Genomic DNA, 25,516 nt, shown 5'->3' with positions numbered 1-25,516 from the left:
TATCCTGTCCAACTAGAGGACCAAACACACTGGATCATTGCTACACTCAATTCAAGAATGCCTACAAAGCCCGCTCACTACCGGCTTTTGGCAAATCGGACCATGCCGCCATTTTCCTCACACCGGAATATAAGCAAAGGCTCGTTCAGGATCCTCTGGTGCAGAGAGTAGTGACGCACTGGTCCTCCCACTCAGAAGCTATGCTACAGGCAGCTCTTGATGACGTCGACTGGGACATGTTCCGGGCGAGTTCTTCTGACGTCAGCGAGTTCACGGATGTAGCATTAAGCTTTGTAAATATGCTAGCCGAGCAAGCTACAGAAACAATAACGATAAGGACATTCTCCAATCAGAAACCGTGGGTGGACAGAACAATCCGTGCTGCGGTTAACACACGCACTGCCGCTTACAATGAGGCTCTTCTGACCGGGAATATGAGCGAGTGCAAAGCATCGTGCTATGCTCTCCGACGCGTAGTAAGAGCCTCCAAACACAGATACAGAGAGAGAATTGAGTCTCATTTCCAACTCAATGACTCTCGACGGATGTGGCAGGGACTGAGGACCATCTGTGCCTTCGGAAACAAATCCTCCGCGGAGGTGAGAGCAGATCCATTGCTGGCCGACGAGTTAAACACCTTCTACGGCCGTTTTGATTGCAATGGCGGCGGCGCGACTCTGCCATCCAGCACGTCAGGAAGCAGCAGGCAGAGCAGCGATAATCCTGTAATCACCGTGTCAGAGGATGAGGTTCGAAGGGCACTAAAGAAAGTGAACGTCAGGAAAGCAGCCGGACCTGATGGGATAACCGGCCGTGTTCTGAGGTCCTGCGCTGATCAGCTCGCTGGTTTGTTCACTTCTATCTTTAATGAGTCCCTTGCTACCTCCGTGGTTCCCACCTCATTCAAAAAATCCGTCATTATCCCTGTGCCTAAGAACAATAAACCCTCTTGCCTGAATGACTATCGCCCAATTGCTCACTTCTATAGTCATGAAGGTTTTTGAGAGACTTGTAAAGAGTCACATTTGCTCCTCCATACCTGATACTTTGGACCCTCTTCAGTTTGCCTATCGCCCAAACAGATCTACGGACAATGCCATCTCTCACGTCCTCCACTCTTCCCTCACACACTTGGACAGCAACAATGGGAATTATGTAAGGCTGCTATTCATTGACTTTAGCTCAGCTTTCAACACTATAGTCCCCATCAAGCTGGCATCTAAACTCACAGACCTCGGCCTAAACTCCTCACTCTGTGACTGGATTCAAGACTTCCTCATCGGCAGACCAAAAGTGGTGAAAGTTGGCCAGTTCACCTCAAACTCCATCACTCTGAACGTAGGAGCCCCACAGGGCTGTGTCCTGAGTCCCCTGCTCTACTCTCTCTACACGCATGACTGCGTGTCCTCTCACAGCTCCACATCTATTATCAAATTTGCTGATGATACTGTGGTTCTGGGCCTCATCTCCAACAATGATGAGTCCGCATACTTGGATGAGGTAGAGAGACTCACATCATGGTGCCAGGACAACTGTCTCTCTCTGAACGTGAGCAAAACTAAAGAGCTGATCATGGACTTTAGGAAGAGACAGCAGCAGCCCTACAATCCTCTTATGATCAGTGGGACCCCTGTGGAGAGGGTTAATAGCTTCAACCTCGGTGTGAACATCTCCGAGATCCTGACTTGGACTACACACATCCAAACACAGGTTAAGAAAGCCAGGCAAAGACTGTACCATCTGCGACAGCTGAGGAAATTCAGGGTCTCACCAGCAATCCTGAAAACTTTCTATTCAGGGACCATAGAAAGTGTATTGACTCAGTGCATCTCAGTGTGGTATGGAAACAGCTCCAATCAGGACTGCAAAGCACTACAGAGAGTTGTGCGCTTAGCTGAGCGCATCTCAGGGTTTGCTCTCTCCTCTCTGCAGGACATCTACCTCAAACGCTGCAAAAATAGAGCTGTCAAAATCATCAAGGACTCAAATCACCCTGGTAACCGACTATTCACTCTGCATCCATCTGGTAAGCGCTTCTGTAGCCTGATGGCAAAAACTGAGAGACTTAGGAGGAGCTTCTTCCCCCAGGCCATCAGGCTCCTAAACTCTAACTCTGTGTCATAACATCACTTGACCCCATGTAAATATCAATATATCTATAAGATATTCATAATTTTTTCTACCTCATATTGCTGCTATTTAAATACCCTGTACAACTTTTTTGCACATTCTTTGCACATTCCTGTTATATTACTATTTATGTCACAACATACTGACCTGCACATTTATATATATTTTTTTTTTATCTTTTATTTTATTTTATTCTTTTTTTTTCTACTTTTCTTTTCTTAATATTTGTATTCTATACTATTGCACTGTACTTAGAGCGGACCTGACTTACATTTCACTGCTGGTTATACTCTGTATAATTGTGTATGTGACAAATAAAAAAAATCTTGAATCTTGAATTTTACTATATTTATTTTTCACTAGGGAACAGATGAATGAATATATGAATGAATGAACAATAAACAAACAAATAAATAAAATCAAAAAGGTTTGCATTGTTTCCTATTAATTTGACTGGAGTAGCTGTAATTTATGCAAATTTATGCTAAATAAATAAAACCTCTTCTTGAGTTTCTTCCCCTCCATAATGTATCCACACTGAATACCATTAACACATTAAAATGATTTCTTAAATGAAAAAACAGTTTCCTTAACATCAATTAATGCAGTACAGACTCATTAATGTGAGCTAGGTGTAGTCAGGGCTCATCCGTCAGGCATCCCGTTTCCCTGACGGTGTGCTCCTTTTCTTGCTGACACTGATGTAGACTGAGAGCCCATGACACTTGCTTGGCGTGATAGAGATGCTGTCTCTCAGCAAAACCTCATCACTCTTCCTGTTTAACACTAACCTGATAGCCTGCAACTTTATGTCTGGGGCCAAGACAGCATGAGCAAACAGAGCGCCTCTGCTCAGCACCTTTCCAGCTGAGGTTTCTGACTGTAATGAAGCTGTGTGATAAAATAGGATAAAGATAATGAGCAAGCCATATAATAAAGATATAATAAGCAGACAATATAAAACACTGTAAAGAAGTCATTTCCACACACAGCAGACAATCGCGTATATTTTTTCTTGCCAATGATGTTATGAAAGCCGCTCTCATTTTTAATCTATGAAACATGACTCATGTGAACAATTGAAGTGGGAGTCGAGTGTCCCAATCCCAATGATTGATTCTGCCGTTTAATGGCGCACCACACCTCCAAAGCTCTAATTCCAATTACCTGGCATGCTTCCAGCTCCGATGAGACAAGGCGTATTCGCAAATAGCTGATTGAAAACAATCTGGGATTTAATCTACAGGGCTATCACTGCCATGATCAGTAATTACTACTGGCTGTCAATTTACCACCCACTTGCGGAAGACCTGGGCAGAACAGTACTGAAACTCTCTCCATCTGTACTCGTGCATTTCACAAACACACTTGCATACTTTCGACGTTCGCCCTGTTCATTTGTCTCAATTGCCCGGGTGTGTCAAGAATGCTCATTTAAATGAGACACTGCAACAGCAGAAGCAGATGGAAAATTTATGGCTTACCTCGACAATTTCAAGCATCCAAAAATGATGCTAACATAATTTTTTTGCCAAATTTGCAGGGAGGAGAGTTTCAGATATTATCTCTGTTTTTGCTCTAAATGAGATTATACAGCAAACAGACCAGCCTCTATGAATGCTAAACTTTTGCGGTATAGTAAATTGAGCACAAAAAGCAACAGTACGAGAGTTTTTAGCCACAAACATCAAGGCTAAACTAAGGTCAGCCAAAACATGTGCTGGCATGACCGAAAACAGGATATTTAGTAATTACAAAAGTTTTTCCAGCTATTTTAGCTCAGGTTATGTTAAGGGCAGATCTACTATGAGGACTGCATGAAAAGATATGTTTACTACCAAAAGTCAGGGACAAGGCCATTCCTCTTGTTTCCCGCAGAGAGGGAGAATTGATTTACTGACATTGACAACTGTATTACTGCTTTTAATTATAGCTACAGTAGAGAGTCCAGGTACGATCTACCAATCACAGACACGGCGAATGAGGTTATTTGTTCTACCATAACCTGACACCTTGATTAATTTGACAATTGTTCCCAATGTCTAGTGTAACTACAGTTCGAGGTAGATAAGAATGTTATTCCGGGTGATTATATGGCTCTGACCCTTTGAGGCAAGAGCATACTGTACATATTAAGAGCTTCAATCTCTCTTCTTCTCTTAATCTTCACTCCTTGTCACAATAAGACATACGGAGCTCCTGACCTTTGTGAAGTACGTGAAGAGCACATCCTGTAGGATATATGAGCAGGTAGGATCACAGTGTGATGTAAAACATCTAGAACATTAGAGAAATATGCTTCGTTATCTTTCTTGATGAATGTGTTTTGCCAAATATTTTGTATCTTGCCTCTTGCCTAATAGATTTACACAGCCATTAAGGCCCGTTCAAATCAAGAAAAATTTATATGACAATAAATGTAACGATAAATATGTAAGCATCCACACAAGTTCACAATAATATTCTGTTTATTATGAGCGTACGCTGTGATTACGTCATCTGCAGCTTTATATCATCAAGCTCTTTGAAGTCAGAGCTTGACGGTCCTTTAAAGATGATAATTATTCAATTTTTCTCTGTTGGCCATTTAGAAAGTGGTGTCAGTTTCACAAATAAATAACTTTGAATCGATTGATTTCCACCAGTCTGAATCAGTGAAGTCGTACCCTGCATTTGTATATATAGTAGGTAACAAACAGTATGTGAAAAGATTATTCGGTAACACTTTATTTTAAGGTCTCTTAACTAGTTGCTTATTAGCATGCATATTATTAGAATATTATCCATTTATTAGTACTAATTAAGCACATATTAAGGCCTTCTACATACCCTTATTCTACATTCATAATCTTATCCAATACCTAAACTTAACAACTAGCTTATTAACTATTGTTACGGGGTTGACAAGACGTGAGACGTGCGGATCCATTTGCAAGGCTTTATTGCAAAATGTGGTCAAGACAGGCAGGGTCAATAAACAGCAGACAGGTATGGCAGAGGCAAGACACAAGAGCAATCCTAGAGCAAGCGTGGGTCGACGATCGGCAAACAGTATCCAAAACAGGGCAAGGCAGAGAGAATAATCCGGGAACACGGGCAGGAATCAAAACACAGGAAATCTAACTCGGGATACAAGGAACGCTTGGTAAGGTAGCAAGGCTAACAGTACTCGGCAGTGAGCAAGAGCAAGTCCCAGGCTTAAATAGTGTGTGTGTGGGTGATGGTGATTGCGAGATGGTTCTCAGGTGTGGGCGTGATCATTGCGAACAGCTGTCAGTGCAGTGGGTGATGGGAAATGTAGTTCAATGGGTGTATGAGTTCCTGTGGTGAGCGAGTGACCTCTGGTGGTGAGTGAGTGGAAGTGTATGGCCAGGATTCGTGACATAGCCCCCCCCCCCCAAGGAGCGGCTTCCAGACGCTCCTAAACAATCAAGGAGGGCGGTGGAGCAGAGGCGGAACAGGGGGAGGGATGGAGGGCCAGGACCCCGCGGAAGTGGAGTGGCCGGGGATCGAGGCAGAGCTGGCAGGGCAGGAAACCAGGGCGGAGCGAGAGGCCAGGTCCGGGCCGACAGAGCAGAGACCCACCAGGGCAGAGCGGGCGAGACCAGAGCCCACCAGGGCGGAGCGGGCGAGACCAGAGCCCACCAGGGCGGAGCGGGCGAGACCGGAGCCGAAGGCCACCACGGCGGAGCAGGCGAGACCGGAGCCGAAGGCCACCACGACGGAGCAGGCGAGACCGGAGCCCACCAGGGCGGAGCCCTCCGGACTTGAGCAGTAGACCGCCACAGGGAAGCAGCAGACCACCAGACCAAAGCGGAAGGCCACCGCAGGGAGGCAGACAGGGCAGGAAACCATGACAGAGTCTGGGATCTGGGGAGAACAAAGGACAGACAACACAGGGAGAGCAGAGACAGACACCACAGGGAGAGCATCCATGGTCTCAAGAGCCTTGGCAGGGCAGGACGGGACCAGAGCCCACCTGGGTGGAGCAGGAGACCCCCAGAGCCAGACAGCTGACCAGCACGGCGGAGCAAGATACCAGCTGTACGTGCAGACACCATCGGTGCATCCTCAGGCTGGAGATCAGACAGGGAACTCGAAGGACTGACCTTAAATCTCTGGGTGTGACAGACTCTGTCTGGAGAGCTGTGACATGGTATGACTCTGGCTGGAGCGCTGACACATGGCGTGGCTCTGGCTGGAGCGCTGACACTGGCTGGAGCGCTGACACTGGCTGGAGCGCTGAGACGTGGCGTGGCTCTGGCTGGGGCGCTGAGACGTGGCGTGGCTCTGGCTGGGGCGCTGAGACGTGGCGTGGCTCTGGCTGGGGCGCTGAGACGTGGCGTGGCTCTGGCTGGAGCACTGAGACGTGGCGTGACTCGTGACGATCAACTGTGACTGGGCTTGCCTGGTGACGATCAACTGTGGCTTGGCTTGACTCGTGACGATCAACTGTGGCTTGGCTTGGCTCGTGACGATCAACTGTGGCTTGGCTTGGCTCGTGACGATCAACTGTGGCTTGGCTTGACTCGTGACGATCAACTGTGGCTTGGCTTGACTCGTGACGATCAACTGTGGCTTGGCTTGACTCGTGACGATCAACTGTGGCTTGGCTTGACTCGTGACGATCAACTGTGGCTTGGCTTGGCTCTTTAGCATTGGCTGTGACTGGACATGGCTCTTTAACATTGGCTGTGACTGGACATGGCTCTTTAGCATTGGCTGTGACTGGACATGGCTCTTTAACATTGGCTGTGACTGGACATGGCTCTTTAACATTGGCTGTGACTGGACATGGCTCTTTAACAACGGCTGGGACTTGACTTGGCTCTTGTCTGGCGGCAATGACGCTACAGGGTGGTGTTGTGGCCACTATTTTGTGAGCGTGCTCTAGCGCGGTTGATAGAACACTATTGGGTGTGATATCTCGTTCCTCCGCGACCCCCACAGTGAACGTTGAGCCAACAATCAATAAAGCATATTCCATGAACTGACTAAGAGATGAACGGGGACCCTCGCGGATTAACTGTGACTTGAGCGGCTGATTAATGCCCTCACAAAAGAAGTCTATGAGTGCGTAGTCCAGCAGATCAGAAAAATAGGCGAGGTCTAAGTACTCTTGTACATAAACTTCGAGCGGTCGCGAACCCTGCTCGAGGGTTAAAAGCATCCATGCAATGTCCATACCTGGCCAATATCCACAAGAAAAGCCGCTGGATCTTTTGTGGGCCGAGTATTCTGTTACGGGGTTGACAAGACGTGAGACGTGCGGATCAATTTGCAAGGCTTTATTGCAAAACGTGGTCAAGACAGGCAGGGTCACTAAACAGCAGACAGGTATGGCAGAGGCAAGACACAAGAGCAATCCTAGAGCAAGCGTGGGTCGACGATCGGCAAACAGTATCCAAAACAGGGCAAGGCAGAGAGAATAATCCGGGAACACGGGCAGGAATCAAAACACAGGAAATCTAACTCGGGATACAAGGAACGCTTGGTAAGGTAGCAAGGCTAACAGTACTCGGCAGCGAGCAAGAGCAAGTCCCAGGCTTAAATAGTGTGTGTGTGGGTGATGGTGATTGCGAGATGGTTCTCAGGTGTGGGCGTGATCATTGCGAACAGCTGTCAGTGCAGTGGGTGATGGGAAATGTAGTTCAATGTGATGTGCCAGTGGTGGTGTGGTGTATGAGTCCCTGTGGTGAGCGAGTGACCTCTGGTGGTGAGTGAGTGGAAGTGTATGGCCAGGATTCGTGACAACTATTAATAAGTGGCAAATTAGAAATTTATTGAGGGAAAAGTCGTAGTTAATAGTGAATAAGTGTTCCCTATTCTAAAGTGTTACCGATTATTTATAGTATTATATAGTATTTATAAAACAGTAGGGACACTTTACTGTCCCATTTTGTTTATATATTTCTGAGATTTTTTTATTTATTTTGCTTACTATATTACTATATATTTATGTATACTACTAAAAGCTTATTTATTTTAATATATCACAGTTGAAAAAAAATGAAGTGTAAATGTACTAAGATACTGTACCTTTTCCATGTAGGCTGTAGTGTAACTAGGTTAGCTTTTATTTCATGTTTAACAATTTTTTTTTTCTATAGAAGAGTTTATGGTTTCTATATATTGCAGCTCTTATTTCATTATATGCTCAAATTGTGGTGCCTGAGAAGGAGCATATCTGGATCATAATGAATATAATGGCTTATGCTCAAATAAGCATCAGATCCTTCACGCACTTTTGTTTAAATTTACAATTGGGATCCAGCATTATTCATCACTTTGCCTCTGATTTTCCTGTGCTGTATGGTCCGGCCCCGTGTGCTTTCCAATCAATGTGTAAATTATAGGATGTTGTCACAGGACTTGTGAGGGTGCAGTAGCCACAGTGAAGGATACAGTAAAGGCATTTAGTCCGTTAATCATGACGCTGCAGACATTTACATTCTGTTGGCCGTCTATGAAAAAAAATCCACACTTAAGGAAGCATTGACAAGTGTCCTTAGACGAGAATTACTTTCTGTGCCTGGTAACAATTGGCGAGTTTTTCCTTTCATTCCTATGACAAAACAATACAGAACACCATTACTTGCTTGTTGATGAAAACGGAATGGCAAATTTCAGGCATAATCTTTTGTTTGCTCAGACTAAGACAAATCAGTCAGAACACAACTGAGGTTGGGGTAATCACAGCTGAAGAACTGAAAAGCAATTATACCAGCTAATTAGCATTAGAACAGCACACTTAAAGGAATGAAGTTTCAGAACAACCCATGTGAAAGAACACTTGATGGGGCTTCTTTATCTCTCTTAAGCATTTAGCTCTACCATTCTTCAAAGTGTCTGCCTCAGCATCGAAGAGCAGTGTGGGACTGAGCTTGGTTTTATTGCTGATGTTAAAGGGATAGTTCAACCAAAAATCTAATTTCTGTCATAATTTATTCACAGACAAAGTTGTTCCAAACCTGTATGATTTCATTTCTTCCATGGAAATGATGGGATAAGAAGGGGAGAATTATATCAAATAAAAGGATATTTTCCACCATTGTATTCATTAATTCGCCTCCATACTACTACTAATACTACTAATAATATATATATATATATATATATATATATATATATATATATATATATTGTAAGATATCAGAGACTGAATCAGACAAAGTTAAGATTCCATCAGAACATCGAAACATGAGAAGCTGAGATTCCACAAAGAGAGGCTCCAAGAAACAGGATGTCATAAATCTTTCCAGATCCTAGCACCAGCTAGTTTGAAGAAAGCCTAACCAGCAAGGCTCTTTCCCAAAACAGCTTGCAACATTGAGACAAAAGAACACTTATTGATAATTCCAATTCAGGAAAAGACTGTCAAATTTGTTGCAAGTAATCAAGACTGATGGTCACACATGTAAACCTGTGATAGAAAATCACGAGCTACAGACTCTCTTGGGTGGGTCTCCACACACAGAAGACAAAGAACCAGACTGAAAGTCCTTCGTTCATAGAGACAATCTGTTCACATGTACTAAAAATCATCTTAAAAGGACATACAAGTTATTTCTCTGCATAGAAATAACCTATATTATGTTTGTAAACTACACATTAGATTATCATGCTTTAATCAAATATTTTGTATGGTTTTTTAATCACTATTGAATAGCTGAAGGATTCAGATGCGTGTTTGGTATGTATGAGTGTGAAAAATCATGCTTTAAATGTTTCTTCCAATCAATTCTTTGTCAAATGCATCATAGTCTTGTTATAGAAATCATGTTCAAAAGTATACTTTGCAAGAGCCTGTAAAGTTCGGACCTCTGACTGAACAGATAACGTTGATTTATTGACCTGGTGGAGGAACAAAGCAATACCCCAAGATGGGACGGTCTGAATGCTTGTGCTCATATGTTAGATTATGAATGAATGAATGATGCATTTATATAGCGCTTTATTGTGTATTGCTGTACACCCAAAGCGCTTTACAATCATGTGGGGGGGGGTCTCTCCTCAACCACCACCAATGTGCAGCATCCACTTGGATGATGCGACGGCAGCCACAGTACAACGGCGCCAGTGCGCTCACCACACACCAGCTACAGGTGGAGGAGAGAGAGTGATAGAGCCAATCAAGTGTATAGGGATTATTAGGAGGCCATGATAGACAAGGGCCAGTAGAGGGAATTTGGCCAGGACACCGGGGTTACACCCCTACTCTTTACGAGAAGTGCCATGGGATTTTTAATGACCACAGAGAGTCAGGACCTCGGTTTAACGTCTCATCCGAAAGACGGTGCTTTTTGACAGTATAGTGTCCCCGTCACTATACCGGGGCGTTAGGACCCACACAGACCGCAGGGTGAGCACCCCCTGCTGGCCTCACTAACACCTCTTCCAACAGCAACCTAGTTTTCACCGGAGGTCTCCCATATTAGTTTATGTCTTAGGTTTATATAAATAAAATCTGATGTATATTGAAAAGAGAAGTATCTTGTGTTTTGTGCTCACAAGTTAATGTCTTAATCTGCCGATTTTGTTACTGTGCTGTTTAATAGTGCTTTCACTATATTTTGGATTTTAATATCCAGTACAGAGTTTGTTATACGGCTCGTTCAGTGAATCGCCGTAACACTGATTCTGTTCAAATCCCTATAAAATCATAAATGATTCCCTTTGAGCTAAATTAAACTATTGCTTTAAATTACATATTAATATTACTTTTATTACGTTACAATATATATATAAAACACTTACGTTTAGGGACCAATTCTCACTCTTAACTAGTTGCATATTATTAACTAGTAACTAACTAGTAACTACTAACTAGCAGCATATTGGCTCATAAAGTACTCATAAAGCCCATATTAATGGCTTATTCTGCATGACCATACAGTATTTTATCCTACCCCATACCTAACCTTAACAACTATCTTCCTAACAGAAAATTATGAGTTTATTGAGGCAAAAGTTTTTGTTAATAGTTCTCAAACTAAAGTCTTTTCTTTTTGCCTTTTTCTTCTCGTTGTTATTATTTTGGCTGAAAATAATAATAATAATAAAAAAAGAAGAATGAATTAAAAACAAATGAAAAACAGCGTAAATGTGTATGTCTGTAATTAAATGTTTCCAAAGCTCTGCCAATGAAAAGCTTTTTTTAAGCAATAAAGACACTAAAAGGGTCATTGTAAGTCTCTAAAATTTCATTGTTGCATGAACTGTATGGCTCAAGGTGTTGGAACATGTGCAGTAATCACTTGGCCAAAGAGATAATTCAGGATTATGATCAGTCAGAATCCTATTACATTTGGAATTTGTCATTGGGATGCATCCGCCTTCTTGTTAATACATGTCATGCTGTTGTAATGAACAACAAAGTTAAATGGTGTTGTTTGACTTTTCTCCAGGCGATTGGGTGGACAGACAGAATAGAGAAATAGTGTGAATGAAAGGCCTCCTTTTCTCATAGCAGTGCGACGGCTGAGCCCTGTTTGAAATGAGGGCCGCAGTTTGATGGCTATCAGTGAGATGGAAAAGCACCGCTGAGCTAGCTTCCCTCTGAGAGTATTAAGAAATAAATTGTGTCTGTCATGTCAATGGGGATAATATTAGTCATGACATTACATTAGCCTGCTGATGAAAATAGAAGCAGACGTACTTTCCAATTCAAACGGAGCACAGGAACGAGATTCACCTAATTTTTTATGCATTCATGAATACTCCATTGTCCCCTCTGCGCTATTGAACAAAATAATCATATGCGCTAATCAATTACAAGGCAAATGGTTATAAAAATAATACAGAATCTGATATTACATTGTGTTCTGTAACAACAGAGGACTTTTTATTATCAATTTCACAGTTTAAGAATGTATAAACGTTATTTTAAAATGCCTACATTATTAGCCCTTTAAAGCCTTACATATGAAATAATAATCAGAAATTTTTTTTTTTTTGTCTTTTTTTTTTTTTAAATGGAACAGTTTCAGTGAACACTTATGCAAAATATATTACAAGAAACTAAATCTGTTTTATGGCATTTATCATATTTGGCATATAATATGATAAAGTGAAAATCTGGAGCTCAAATCGAAATATGCAGTTTGGTGCAAATGTTGTAATTTGTATTGACTAAGATTATATTCTGGTAGATTGTAATGTAAATCAATGAGATTTTTATTACAGTACAGCAGACTACTTACAAAAAATGTTTGTAAATATCAGTTGTCACTCTACTGTATGTCTCCCTAAAATGTGTCTTAATAAGAAGATATGTAAATTAGTTTTATGATCAAAGCTCCGTAGATGTTATTGTGGGCAGTGCTAGGTAGATTACCAACAAATTGTGTTCCGTTAAATTACATTACACATTTAAGGTAAGATAATCAGACTACTTTTTTATTATTTTTATATAACATTTCACCTACAGTAACTTGATTATCACATTGACTTAAAAAGGATAATCTTGTACCATAATTAAATAAAAATTCAAAAACAAAGAAAATGTATTCCATTCATTGTTATTAACAACATAGAGTGCATTAAACAAGTGCATCTCAAACTGGGGTTTCATGAAGGAACAAGTAACACTTACTAAAAAAGATTAAATATTTTGTTTCCCTGCACATCATGTGACCATTAATTAACATCAGAGAAACGTTAACATGCAAATGTGTTACTTAATATTAATTTATTACCTCAAAATCACAGGGAGTAAAAAAAAAACCTCAAGTAAAAACACTAGGTGAAAAAGGAAAACTTAAAAGATGAAAAAGAAGAATTAGGGAGAATCAATAAATTATTAATTATTGCTATTGTGTGAATACTATGTAATCAGGTAATCAGTCAAATAAAAATAACTGTAATCTGATTACAACTATTTTAAAATGTAATATAATCTAATAAGTATGTAATTTAAGGAATCTGATTATGTAATCCAGACTACATGTAATCAGTTACTACCCAGCACTGATTGTGCACAGTACACAGTATAATACAAAACATTCACAGTAAAATACAACGATGATTGAGTTGTGATCATGTAGGTAATTTAGAGGCCTTAGAAATTCATGCATCAAATATCAAACAGTAAGCTTTAGGTTGAAGTTAAACTATATAACACTATTAAATAGTATTTTTAAATGTAAGACCCTCTAAGACACATCGGAGACAGCTGAACTCATGGTCCCATTACATACAAATGTTGGTAGTCTAGAACCGTGTCTGCTAGTTTGTAAAACGCAGCCGGTCTATGTGAAGAGGAGGATTTGCTTTGTAAACTAGATTTAGTTGATTTTCCCGTTGTTTGTATTTCTCTCTGGGGAGAGATGCTTTGCTCATTAGCTTGAACACATTGCTTGTAATGGAAGCTAATGGTTTATGCATATGGAGAAATCAACAAGTGCTGCTATGATGTAGTGTGATGTTTGTTTTATGGAAATCAAATAATAGGATAAATCGAAGTCTTCATGCATAGACACCAACATTCAACCAGAGCACACAATACAGCTGTGCATTGTTCTATCATTTGAATCATTTCTCTGCTAAACAAAATTGTTTATCCAGATAAAACTAGCAAGACCTTTAAAATATTTTACTTAATTAAATACATAGAAAAATAAATACCCAATCTAAGCACTGAAGGTAACCATCCACACTGACCCCATACATCTCTGGAATACTATAAATAACCTCACCAGAGCATTTGTACAAACACCCAAAGAAAAACAAATCAACATGAATAGTCCTCAGTGCACTGAAGTATGAAATCTGTAATTAAATATTTAATCAGGGATTCCCAATGTGGAAATATCAGGTATTTTGATGAAGCTTGGCTAAAGCATTGGCTACATCATTAGCTTTTATTGTGCTTTCCTGATAGCGCCACGGCCCTGTTTAATAATCATTATAGGCCATAAAGAGAAATGGTGCAGGGAATGTTTCATTAAGACTATAATCCCAGGATACAGAAGCGTCAGTCGGTCGGGTGACGACACGCTGCTGTGCTGCTGATACAGCAGGATGTCAGAAAAGAGCCATTTGGCCCCATCCAGAGCTGCTCCAGTGTTTAGCATAAAACATTAAGAGAGAATAGACCAGGATTTCATCTTAGCTTAATCAAATTAAATTACTTGTTTGGAAACAACATACAACAGATCAGCCATTCTGAACAATATAAGAATTGAAGATGAACATCAAACTAAATTCATATAGCAAAAATTTAAAGCAGGCCAAGATGGCTTTTTTCACCACAGGTTTGGGGGGTTTGCATGAATAATAATAATAAAAAAAAAAAAAGTAAAATGTGTTAAATGAAGCTGAGAATACTACACTTGGTAGCTAAAAACAAATTTGACAGAAAAAATCCCATTAATGTTTACTCTACAATATAAATTGACAGTAATAAAGGGATGTGGACATGAATAATGTCTTTAATAATGTGCATTCCGATTATAGAAATGAATAAAGACTGGTCACAAAATAGCTAGTTATGATTTTATCTTGAATAAAATAATTATAAATATAATGTAAAAGACTGAATAAATGTAATAAAGACAGCCAAATATTGAACAACCATTAGCTATATTCTCTGAAAACCATTAAAAAAATAAAGCAAGTCTCCAAACTGAGTCCCCAAAAGGATCATGTCTATCTGCAGAGCGCTGTGATTGGCTGAGATCAGCTATCTTCCCTGAGGGCTACACCTCATACACACACCTTAAGGAGCCGTCTCCCTTCACTGGAGGTGGAAATGAGCCGGACTTAAGATGCTCCTGGTGTCGGTCTCTCAGGACAACTAGGCAGAGCGTCTGGGAATAATGTCTGCAGTACTGCTGCACAAAAGAACATGGTAGTGCACGGTTTAATGTACTTAAACTAATTAAGCCACCATCTGGATATTATCATTTTATTCAGTCATTTCACAGTTTCACTTCCATTGCATACTGTAAATACGGCAATAGTATAACACAAACAAATTGTGAACTAATTCTTGTTACCATACCAGTGCTCTGTGTTGCTTTGTCCTTGTGTTATATATGCTTTATGTGCTAGTGTACTCCTAAACATTGTCTTTATCCTCCTTGAAAACGAGCCAAGAATATTGATGACTCATCCTGCACTACACAGATTTTCATCCAATCAAATGCTCTCTAGAATGAGAATATCACTTCCCTAATACCATGACTAGCAAGTAGAAAATCATGATTCATAGCTGTGATTTAACTGAAGCCTATTAGCTATTTAAAAAATAAAAAGACAAGCCCCTCAATATATCCTGCCCAAACTTCCTTTTTGAATATATATAAACACAAAAAAGAAAGCTGCACTCATCAAGCCATTTAACGAGGTGTTTTAAAGGTGAAGTGCATCATTTGTGCTTCTTGTGACACCTTACAAAATTTAAAAGACAATGAATATTTTCAATAACAAGTTGCTGAATACTCCCATTTGCTATTGGTCAATCTAACTGATAGCCCCGTCCCACAATCACAGCATTGGTTGTGTCAGTGTTGCTCGGCTGGTCAGGAGGCTCAAACAAACAGCTATGTTTTGAAAGCGCCACTGTTTACACTTTCTGGGCAAATAAAACTTCCAACGAATCATTTATTATTATTATTATTATTAAATTTTAAGTTGGGACAGGAGAAAGTATTTAAATAAAAAAAATACACACATTAACTTTAAATACTCATCATTCTGAAAATTCCCACAAGAATCCATTAACGTCAGTCAAAGTTACATGATGTAACTTTGCCTGACTTCCCAAACTTCCCAAAGTTACATGGGAAGTCGTGGCCTAATGGTTAGAGAGTCGGACTCGTAATCGAAAGGTTGCGAGTTCGAGCCCCCGGCCGGCAGGGATTGTAGGTGGTATCCACCCTCAATACCACGACTGAGGTGCCCTTGAGCAAGGCACCGAACCCCCAATTGCTCCCCGGGCGCTGCAGCATGGCTGCCCACTGCTCCGGGTGTGTGTTCACGGTGTGTGTGTGTGTGTGCATTTGTTCACTACTCACTGCTGTGTGTGTGCACTTGGATGGTTTAAACGCAGAGCACCAATTTCGAGTATGGGTCACCATACTTGACAACACGTCACGACTTTACTTTACTTATGATCTATGATGAAGCTTAAAGGACCTGACGGGCTGGAATCAACTCAAGTAATGTTCACTGACATTTGGACAGAGTAAGTTGATTATCTTCTTGAACTGTAGTGTCAGCATTCCTCCATCTAAACATATTTATGGAGGAGAAAGTGAGATAAGTAAAACACAGAAGATTACTTCACCAATGGACAGATGGACAAGAAGAAGGGTATAGTAACTATACAATGGACAATTTGGGAGAAGTTCACTGCTCAACCACCAAAATGATCTAGAGATTTACAAAGTGTCTTTATTTTCCTTCCTACATAAGTTTACTGCTTCATGATGTTAACTCATGAATCCTTACAATGGAGGCTGAATGATTGGTGTGTGGTCCTTTCAGATACCTCTGCAGGCAATCCCCAGTCCACTCAGCCAGCTGTCAAGGTGAGACAATTTTACATGTTGAAGCTCCAATGCCCTTGTCCAATTTCACTTTGCAGTGAATCTGGGCTGAACACGCCAATCCTCATATTACCAAACAAATTAAATCAGCGAACTGGGAGGAGAAGCGGGGCGAGATCCTGTCAGACGCACAACAGCCTCTCCAGCCTGCCAGGAGATCAGGGCACCCGGAGAAGAGCTTGGTTAATTGGTTTAGGACGTGAAGTGTTTCTGACAAGCACACGAAGACAGAGGAACTGCAGAGAATGATCTCAAGAGGAGCGCTGGGAAAGTTCAGGTAATGAAGCTAATACTTCAGCAGAGGTTCATTTCAGAGCTTTGCAGTGCATCGTTTAGCCTCACCAAAACAAAATGATGCCTTATGTACCTCTCCAACCAGTTGGTCAGTGAAACCAAATTGTGGTTCTTGGTTCAATAAGAATGAATGTTACTGCAATGGACTTGAATCTCAAATACTAACAACTTAACTCTACATAACCTCTAAAGACAAATTACAGACGAATACTAATGGGGCATAATGCCCAGGGACTCTGATATCTAGAAACAAGCTATTTGAGAGGTAAAATTGAATATATAAGAAATTGCCTGAGTTCTTGTCCACTGTATATCAAGGTTCTCCAATCCTGCTCCTGGAAGGCTGCCTTGCTGAAGAGTTTAGTTCGAACGCCAATTAAACACATCTAAAACCAACTAATCTAGGTCTTAATGGTTAAGGATTAAAGCTGAACTCTGCAAGAAAGTGGCTCTCAAGGAGCAGGATTGGACACCCCTACTACAGACAGAGCTGAGTTTCTCATGAATCTCCTTGTATTTACAACTTTTTTTTCTTGGATATCTTTCAAGAGGGGTCCTCCAAATGGGTTGGTGCCCAAGGGCATCACAGGACTGTATCCCATTCTCGATCAGCTCAACTGTGCCTGGTACTAGCACGTGGCGCTCCTTCAAATGACTTTTACCTGGCAATGCGTCACAGAGCATCACCTTGAAAACTTTTGCCATTAATTTGCAACAGCAGAATATAGCGGTTGCTCAACTGTATGAGAATTCTGCTATTCAGCAAAAACAATCCCAATTCAAATCCCGTGTAGAGGCGTTAAATGACATTTTCTTCGGTTCAAGGCACACTCGTTTAGATCGAGGATAAGACTCACACAGGATGCTGTAATTTGTCTAGGGTGTGAAAAACAGAGGTGATGTTTGTGGTTTATAGGTGACACATCCTCCGGACACATTTTCTCATGTCAGCTTAGTGTTTAGTATCCATATATTTTATCATAAACCTGCAGCTGTCAGCTCATAATAGGAAGCAAGGTCACAATCTCTAAGACCCTTCAAAATTCATTTATTTGGATATTGTGATTTCACACCAATGACTGAAAGGGATCTGTAACTGTCTGGTTGAATTTAAAAATAATTGGACTTGCCAAGTAACCTTGAGTAAAACCAACTCCAACTGGTTTTTCCTGGAATTATATATGACACCCTATGGCATGAATGATTAAATAGTCATAAAAATCACGGACATACTTCCACATTCTAAAGTTTGGCCAAATCAGTCCCCCAATATATTATCAAATTAGTTTAATACATCACAGAATTTTTTATTTTATTTTTTAAATAATTTATTCATTAATCATTATTTTTTTAAAATAATTTAAATAATATAAATAACAAGCAAAGTCTGAAAACGCCACAGTTTACGTTAAAATCATCTTCTGAGTGAGTTACTTATAGTAACTGCAAATTAAACTTAAAAACAACTACATCTAAACACTTCAGCTGTAAGGTTAATAATTGAAAAATTAAATCAAATAATATTACTCTATTAATTTTTGACTCATGAACATCACCCAAAATTTCAGCAGATAGATGAGGTCATCAAGGAAGATTTTCTTCTCTCCATCGATGTGAAGGCAGAAGAAATGGTGGTTTGTTTGTCCTCCATGCGTCTGCCAATCACAGCTCTCCCCGAGGGTTTCCATCAATCAGTTTGTCCACATTCTCCTGCTATCAGTCTAGACATCACCGGGAAATGCGGCAGGGGGCGGGGGCTTCCGAGCCACAGCAAGAACCTGACACATCTCTCACATTCAGAGTTAAATATCACAGCTCTTTCATGTCCAGACAGTGCAGTTGTACATCAACCCCCAGGACTGTTTGGTGGCAAAGGACCTCAAAAGGAGGACAAAGATGGGAGCATACGGTCCCTGACTGATTTTAGAAAGGGGCTGGAGAGAGATCAGAGAAAGGAGGATAAGCACCTGCGCTGAAGCAATGGTTTATGGGATTGAAGCCAGCGCTGACAGCATGTGTAACTCAGAGAAGACGGCGCTCGGTGAGATATACTGACAGGGTGTAATAAAGAAGGAAAAGGAGACTGAGATCTGACCCGCCCAAACAGCTCCACAGCATGCTCTCACTCAGGTCCTCTCTTGTACTTCAGACAATCAGCAAGAGACAAGGTTAGAGTTCTTCAATCAACCACCCACAAAGAGGCACGTCACATTTTACCATGCAGGGCTACCATTCTTATGAAAACACAACACCACTTTTTTCTTGAAAAAGAGCATTTTATTCAAACAAAATGCATATTTACATTGAAGAGGTAACAATCCATAGGTTGGCACAATATTCTGTACCTTTACAAAAGAGGGGAATGTATACAAAAATGCTTTTAGTTGTATCAGTGAGATACAAATGCTTTGGGACACTCCTATAAAGGCAAAGTTGAAAAACTGAGCTGTAACAACTGTATGTGCTATGATTAACTAAAAATGAGCTAAATATATAACTACCCCTGTTTTAAGGCTCACAGGTCTTTGCCTTTCCAGAGTATTTTGCAAAAAACAAATCTATGGTTGACAGTAACACATGACTGCTTTAAATTGCACAAACCTGTAGAAAAGTACACATCAATTGAGGGATGCAATGCCATTTTTACATGATGTACAAGGGTAAAAAAAAAATTAAAATGCCCACATATAACTTTAAATTATGACATACTGACATGTAACAACATGCTGAACATTGGTGAGTGTTGATTCATGTAAATTAGATTACTAAATTTAAAAGGCTGCCGTCAGTCAGAGAGAATGGCGGAGGCGTAAAAGGAGAGATTGATGGCAGTTGCATAAAATCTGCTGGGATAGCTGCTGCGCCCTCTTCCAGTGTGGAGCCAGAAAAGGCTGTGGAAACAGTATTTTCTTAAAGGCTGTCTTGTACAGTCACACTTTAGCAAACACAACAGTCTCAACAAAAGCACCTTACTAAGCTCATCAGTTTAACAATAGTCCCTATCCAACCAAACAAAGCTGCATGTATCTCTTACCTGTGAATAACAGTGAATACTAAAGATCTTACATATTATCCGGTTCTTTTTTAAATTACAGTTTGTGCATTATTATGTATCCCCTTCCAATTGTTAACTCAACACATGATGTTTTTTAAACTCATGGGACAAATTCATCAACTCTGACATTCACTTTCACAGTTTGGCATTTCTCAGTGATCTGCCAAAGTTTGTTTCTTTACATGCCTGTCTACAACCAAGGGTGCCAGGCAGGGTCCATGCGGCACAGGTTGTCCAAGCTGTTGGCAGCTGCCACTAGCGTGTTTACTTTACTCTCACCACCCTCGAACTGAGCCAAGTTGTGGAGGCGGGTCATGATGGCGGTCACAGCTTTCTGGACCAGAGACACCAGCTGTTGGCTGTCCATGTTCTCAGGTTGTCCAGCTGGGGACAGAGGCATGGACGTGTCCTCTTGCGTCTTCTTATGCCAAGCGATGATCTCATCCCTAAGAACTGCTTTCAAGATGCCATCGACCTGATTAAGAGGAGACACAGATTTAGAGTGGATCAAGAGCCCTGGAGACTGAAAGTGCAGTCTCATTTGTCATTATTCTTGTTCCTCATAAAGCGTACCTTGAAGTTAGGCTGAGCAAAGCAGCGTGCTACCGCTATCATGGAAGCCGTGAGGGGTCCGGATACGCCGATTGTGGTCAGGAACTCTGAGATGTTGGGCGTCAGCCTGAATGGGACGGGCCGGTTGGCATCCAAATCACCAGTGGCATCATTAATATCAAAGCGGAAGTACGATACATTGAGTTTTCCAGTGTCCTGTTGGGGGAAAAGCACATCAGGATGGTGTTAACTAATTCAACTTTGAAAATCTGACCTTGTCATCCAGAAACTACAGTATGCAGACATATCAAACTTAGAGAGAGGGAGTATCATGTGGCGCCAAGTTGTTAGTTTCCATTCAGAGAAACAAAGCAAAATCAAATTTGGGAAAGGAGCCTGTTTGCTCATGTGGGACTCAAGTGGGACCAACATCAGACAACAGCTAATCTATAGCACTCTGGGAAAAACTGGATAGCGTTGTAGACATCCGACCACAAAAATGTGAGAATGTATTGATCCTACACCCACTGTGGTCCTGTGTCAGCATTTCAGCATATGAACAAATATAATCCTCCATTTGCCTTCTGATACCCTTGATGTAGAGTCGTCTTTTTACCAATGAAATATTTTCAATAACAATAATACATTCAAGATTACCATTTTCAGTAGGGGTGTAACGGTACACAAACATGATGATTCTGTAAGTACCTTGGTTTTGACTTCACGGTTCAGTATGGTTTCGGTACAGCATGAGGAAAAACTTTTTTCATTTTTTTATTAAATAGTCATTTTCTGAACAAATTACTCTCTTGAAATAAATTTTATAATAATTCAAATTTTCTTAGGAATTAAAAAAAAAAATCTACCTCAGTTTATGCTCTAAACTATATTTCCCTTTTACATTGGTATAGGATACTATTAACAACAGAGCCTGAACTTAAATTTAATTACTATTTACTTTTAAACATAATAATCAACACTGAACTTTAAAATAAATTAATTTGTATGCAAACATGTAAATTTCACATAATGCAGTTTTTAAATTAATTTCCAAATTATAAAATTTATATTTGTTGTTGAAATGTGTGACACTGGACCACAAACCAGTCATAACGGTCAATTTATCGAAATTCAGATTTCTACATCATCTGAAAGCTGAATTAATACGCTTTCCATTGATGTATGGTTTGTTAGGACAATATTTGGCTGAGATACAACTATTTGAAAATCTGGAATCTGAGGGTGCAAAAAAATCTAAATACTGGAGAAAATTGCCTTTAAAGCTGTCCAAATGAAGTTCTTAGCAATGCATATTACTGATCAGAAATGAAGTTTTGATATATTTACGGTAAGAAATTTACAAAATATCTTCATGGAACATGATCTTTAATTAATATCCTTGTGATTTTTGGCATAAAAGAAAAATCTATTATTTTGACCCACACAATGTATTTTTTGCTATTGCTACAAATATACCCCAGCGACTTGAGACTGGTTTTGTGGTCCAGGGTCACATATATTAATTTACACAGTGGCTGTCATAACAGTTTTTTTTAAACACACATTAAATAACTAAGACATCACTAACAGGTTAAGTAAAATATAATAAGTACATAGTCTAATATTTCTAAATAATACTTCATTTCTCTAGTGAACACTGATGGCCTGAGGTAAATGAAATGCTACATGACATTTTTTGACGTCTCTCCACGGTTGAAACACAGATTGAGGAATTACATTAGGCATGAGATGTTCATGTATGTTTATTTCGCATTAAAACTAGTAGTAAAGAAGAAGAATTGATTGCTCTGAGGTGTCATTTGAGGCGTTTAAACAGTGATCTGTCACACCACATCAAAGAGCGTCAAAACTGCATTTTTAGTTTGAATTTCCTGAAAAAATGTAGTTTTAAAGATGAGACTTTGTTTCTTACCAAAAGGAACAATATATAAAACTGGAAGTTTCCAAAGTTTCAGTTGTGCAGTGGTTAAAACAATGCTGTATTTGTTCTTACATACGTACCAACCCGAAAGACCCGTACTGAAAATGTTTGGTACAAATACGTGTACATTTACACCCCTAATTTGTAGTGTTATGGGTGAGAGCAGGGATTCTGTAGTTGTCTACAAGATTTTTATTAGTTTAATAACGATGAAATGTCACTCAAATATTGTTAAGCTCCACCAAGCACAATAACAGTGTTAAAACATGATTCAAGCTCAATATTTAGAGCCTGCACAGGACCAAACTCAATATCTGAAGTCAAACGGACTGGAAGTGATACACCAGGGAAATGCATGATGGTTTGTGAGTGCGTTATTGAGAGAGAGAGACAAAGACAGCACATATCTGCTTGTCTGCTCTGCTTGCTGTGGTAATCTCCTAGTGCCTAATGAGATCTGTATAGTGGAACCGGCAGCAAGGGGGCTTACTATACCCACTTAGTCGCCCATTCCTCTGCCTGTCAGAAAACTGCAGATTAGAATCACAGGACAGGAGTTACTTGTTTGACAATCAATTCTAATAAAAGACTCTATGGACCTGCACTCACCCGATACTGTACCAGAGGACAAAGAATCATAAAGACAGCTGGAGAGTGGCCATCAAAAACTGAAACGGGTAATAACTTGGATACATGTATATTTGATGAAAGAGGGCTAGCATCAGGTATGACATCAGTTCCATGATGTCAAGTCATTCAGGTACCTGTGCGATCTGCAGCATCTCTGGGTTGAGACGGTTCAGGTGCAGCATAAACTCAGCGAGGCCGATTAGAGCAAGCTGGATGGTGAACATTTTGCAGAAGGTCCAGTAGTCTGTGGCGTTGGGGAAGGTGTGCAGCGCCCACTCCTTCAACATGCTACGAGGGACCATGTTGCCCTGGACCTCCTTCAGAATGTCTCGCAGGACCTTAAAACATGGACAAAAATATATATTATAGTTGAAATGAAAAAGAAAAAACATTTTTGGCCATTTCATGAGATTCAATAAAATTTACATTTTCATTGATATGCTTTCTCATATTATTTCCAGCATACCTGATGGCTGGCTTGGGTTCCTCTAGCCTGAACAGTCGCCAGTCGGTCATAATAGCGGGAAATAGGGTTGTCATGCTCAATGCCCTTCTTAGCACAACGCTGCTTGTAGATTTCCACCAGAGACAGAGACGATGGATTGTCCTCCACTAACCGCATTTGAGGAGACACCGCCACCACCCTTGGGACTGAGAAGAGAACAGATTGAAAAGAGGAGGTACTCTACTGGTATATAAAGCAATTCAAATCCCACTGGCTATTTCAGCTGATATTCTGATAATTCTCTTTGAAAAACATCTTATATATTCTATTTGGCTTTGATAAAGGGCTGTTAACCTGAAATATGACCTCATCTCCTAAAATACTTTAAACATTTTTATCCTTTTTTATACAATCATTTTATTTACAGAGTTGTTTTTAAACAAGACACATTAACAGCTGAGAGAGGCCCCAAAAACACTTGTGAGGGAGTAAAAAGAAAAGCATGTCACATGACCACCGGGAGCCTCTCATACACATCTAATAAATAACTTCAGTGAAAGGCATTAATGAATGATAAATATAGAATACGCACACAAACATCCCTAATGTTACTTAATGATTATTAATTGCACTGCAGCATAAAATCAACCTCTTTTCTTTGTAATAAAAAAAACAAAAACAGGCAAAATGTTTCAGCGAAAGCTAAAACGTAGCACCCATGACCTCTGAACTGAGAGGGTTTCATCTTTAATGCGTCTATCACAAGAAAGACAATTTAGATCTTCCAGCCTCAGTCTCCATAGGGAGAAGAGCAACCTCATTTTTATTAATTCTGCTCCAGTCCCCTCTCTTTCTTCTTCTGTTACCACTACACAGCTTTTCTGGGACTTTTCACCTCAATCTTGCCTCTTTTTCTTCTCCTCTATTCTCTTCATCTCTCCCAATCTGTCTGAGAGCAACTAAGCCATTGAATCCAGCACTCAGAGCAAATGGACAGCATTCAAATGGGGCAGCTCGGAACACATGCATGCCACAATTCAAAATAGACTTAACTAGAGAAGGGAAAGACTTTATTTTAAATTTCATTTTTTTATATATAATGTATTTATATTTTATTGTTTATAATGTTTTACAAATAATTTAATATGATTTTACTTTTTTAGGTCTTGTCCAAAAGACTGACAAAAATAGATGTAGTCAGTGCTATTTCAGGGGGACGTGAATGTTTCTGTGTGATCTGGGGTTGCTGCAGTACCTGTGAAAAAGAGATGTCTCTTGGTGGTCTCTTTCCTCTTCTCCAGGCAGGGGTTGAGTAGCCGCAAGAGTTGCAACACGCGCTCCTCTCTGCGGGACTCTGTCAGACATGCGTCATTCATCACCAAGTACGGATAGATCTTGCCGTTGTGCCCGCGGATGTAGAGGCGTCGAGCAGCTGTGTTGTGCTTTTGAACAATCTCCACCCTGGGCATGAACCTTAGGAGGTAGAATAAGAAGGGGTGAGAGAGAGAATGATGGGTAAGTGATGAAGTAATCACTGAAAATTATGGTCTCAGCTGGAGTCTAGCTTAGAACTCCAAGGGGAGAATAAAAAAAAAAACTAAAGTCAAAAACGACCTGTGTGTTCAAGTGTATGTGTTAGGGACATGAAGCTACATATTTTAAGATTGAGCTGTGGGTTGTCTGAATGAGTAATCAAGTAATTTGTTTTAAGGAAATCCTCAATAATAAAATTTGTTTTGGTTTTGCCTGATAAAATGAATGAATGAATTAATAAAAATACACATATATATATATATAAAATATAATCCAGTAATTTGTCACACAACTAGATGATTAGTGGGGCTGACTATAATTTTTTTAAATGTTTGCTATATTGTGGCAAAATGTGTCAGGTAAAACTGATAAAATTAAACTAA

General features: G+C 40.2%; 1 protein-coding gene across 2 annotated transcripts in view; it reads right to left on the bottom strand.

The window, feature by feature from the left end:
• Positions 1-19,240: 19,240 nt before the first annotated feature.
• The window catches only part of trrap (transformation/transcription domain-associated protein), a 90,640-nt gene continuing 84,364 nt past the window's right edge, over positions 19,241-25,516 (bottom strand). For both annotated transcript variants that reach the window (XM_079397713.1, XM_079397714.1), the window contains exons 66-70: positions 24,856-25,073; positions 23,622-23,806; positions 23,290-23,493; positions 20,605-20,799; positions 19,241-20,506 (exon numbers count right to left, since the gene is read on the bottom strand). In XM_079397713.1, coding sequence (XP_079253839.1) covers positions 20,222-20,506; positions 20,605-20,799; positions 23,290-23,493; positions 23,622-23,806; positions 24,856-25,073 — 1,087 coding nt within the window. In that variant the 3' untranslated portion in view covers positions 19,241-20,221. The remainder of the gene's footprint in view (positions 20,507-20,604; positions 20,800-23,289; positions 23,494-23,621; positions 23,807-24,855; positions 25,074-25,516) is intronic.

This window comes from Barbus barbus (genome assembly GCF_936440315.1).
Source record: "Barbus barbus genome assembly, chromosome: 38".
Classification (NCBI taxonomy): domain Eukaryota; kingdom Metazoa; phylum Chordata; class Actinopteri; order Cypriniformes; family Cyprinidae; genus Barbus; species Barbus barbus.
This window is presented reverse-complemented; position numbering and strand designations above follow the sequence as displayed.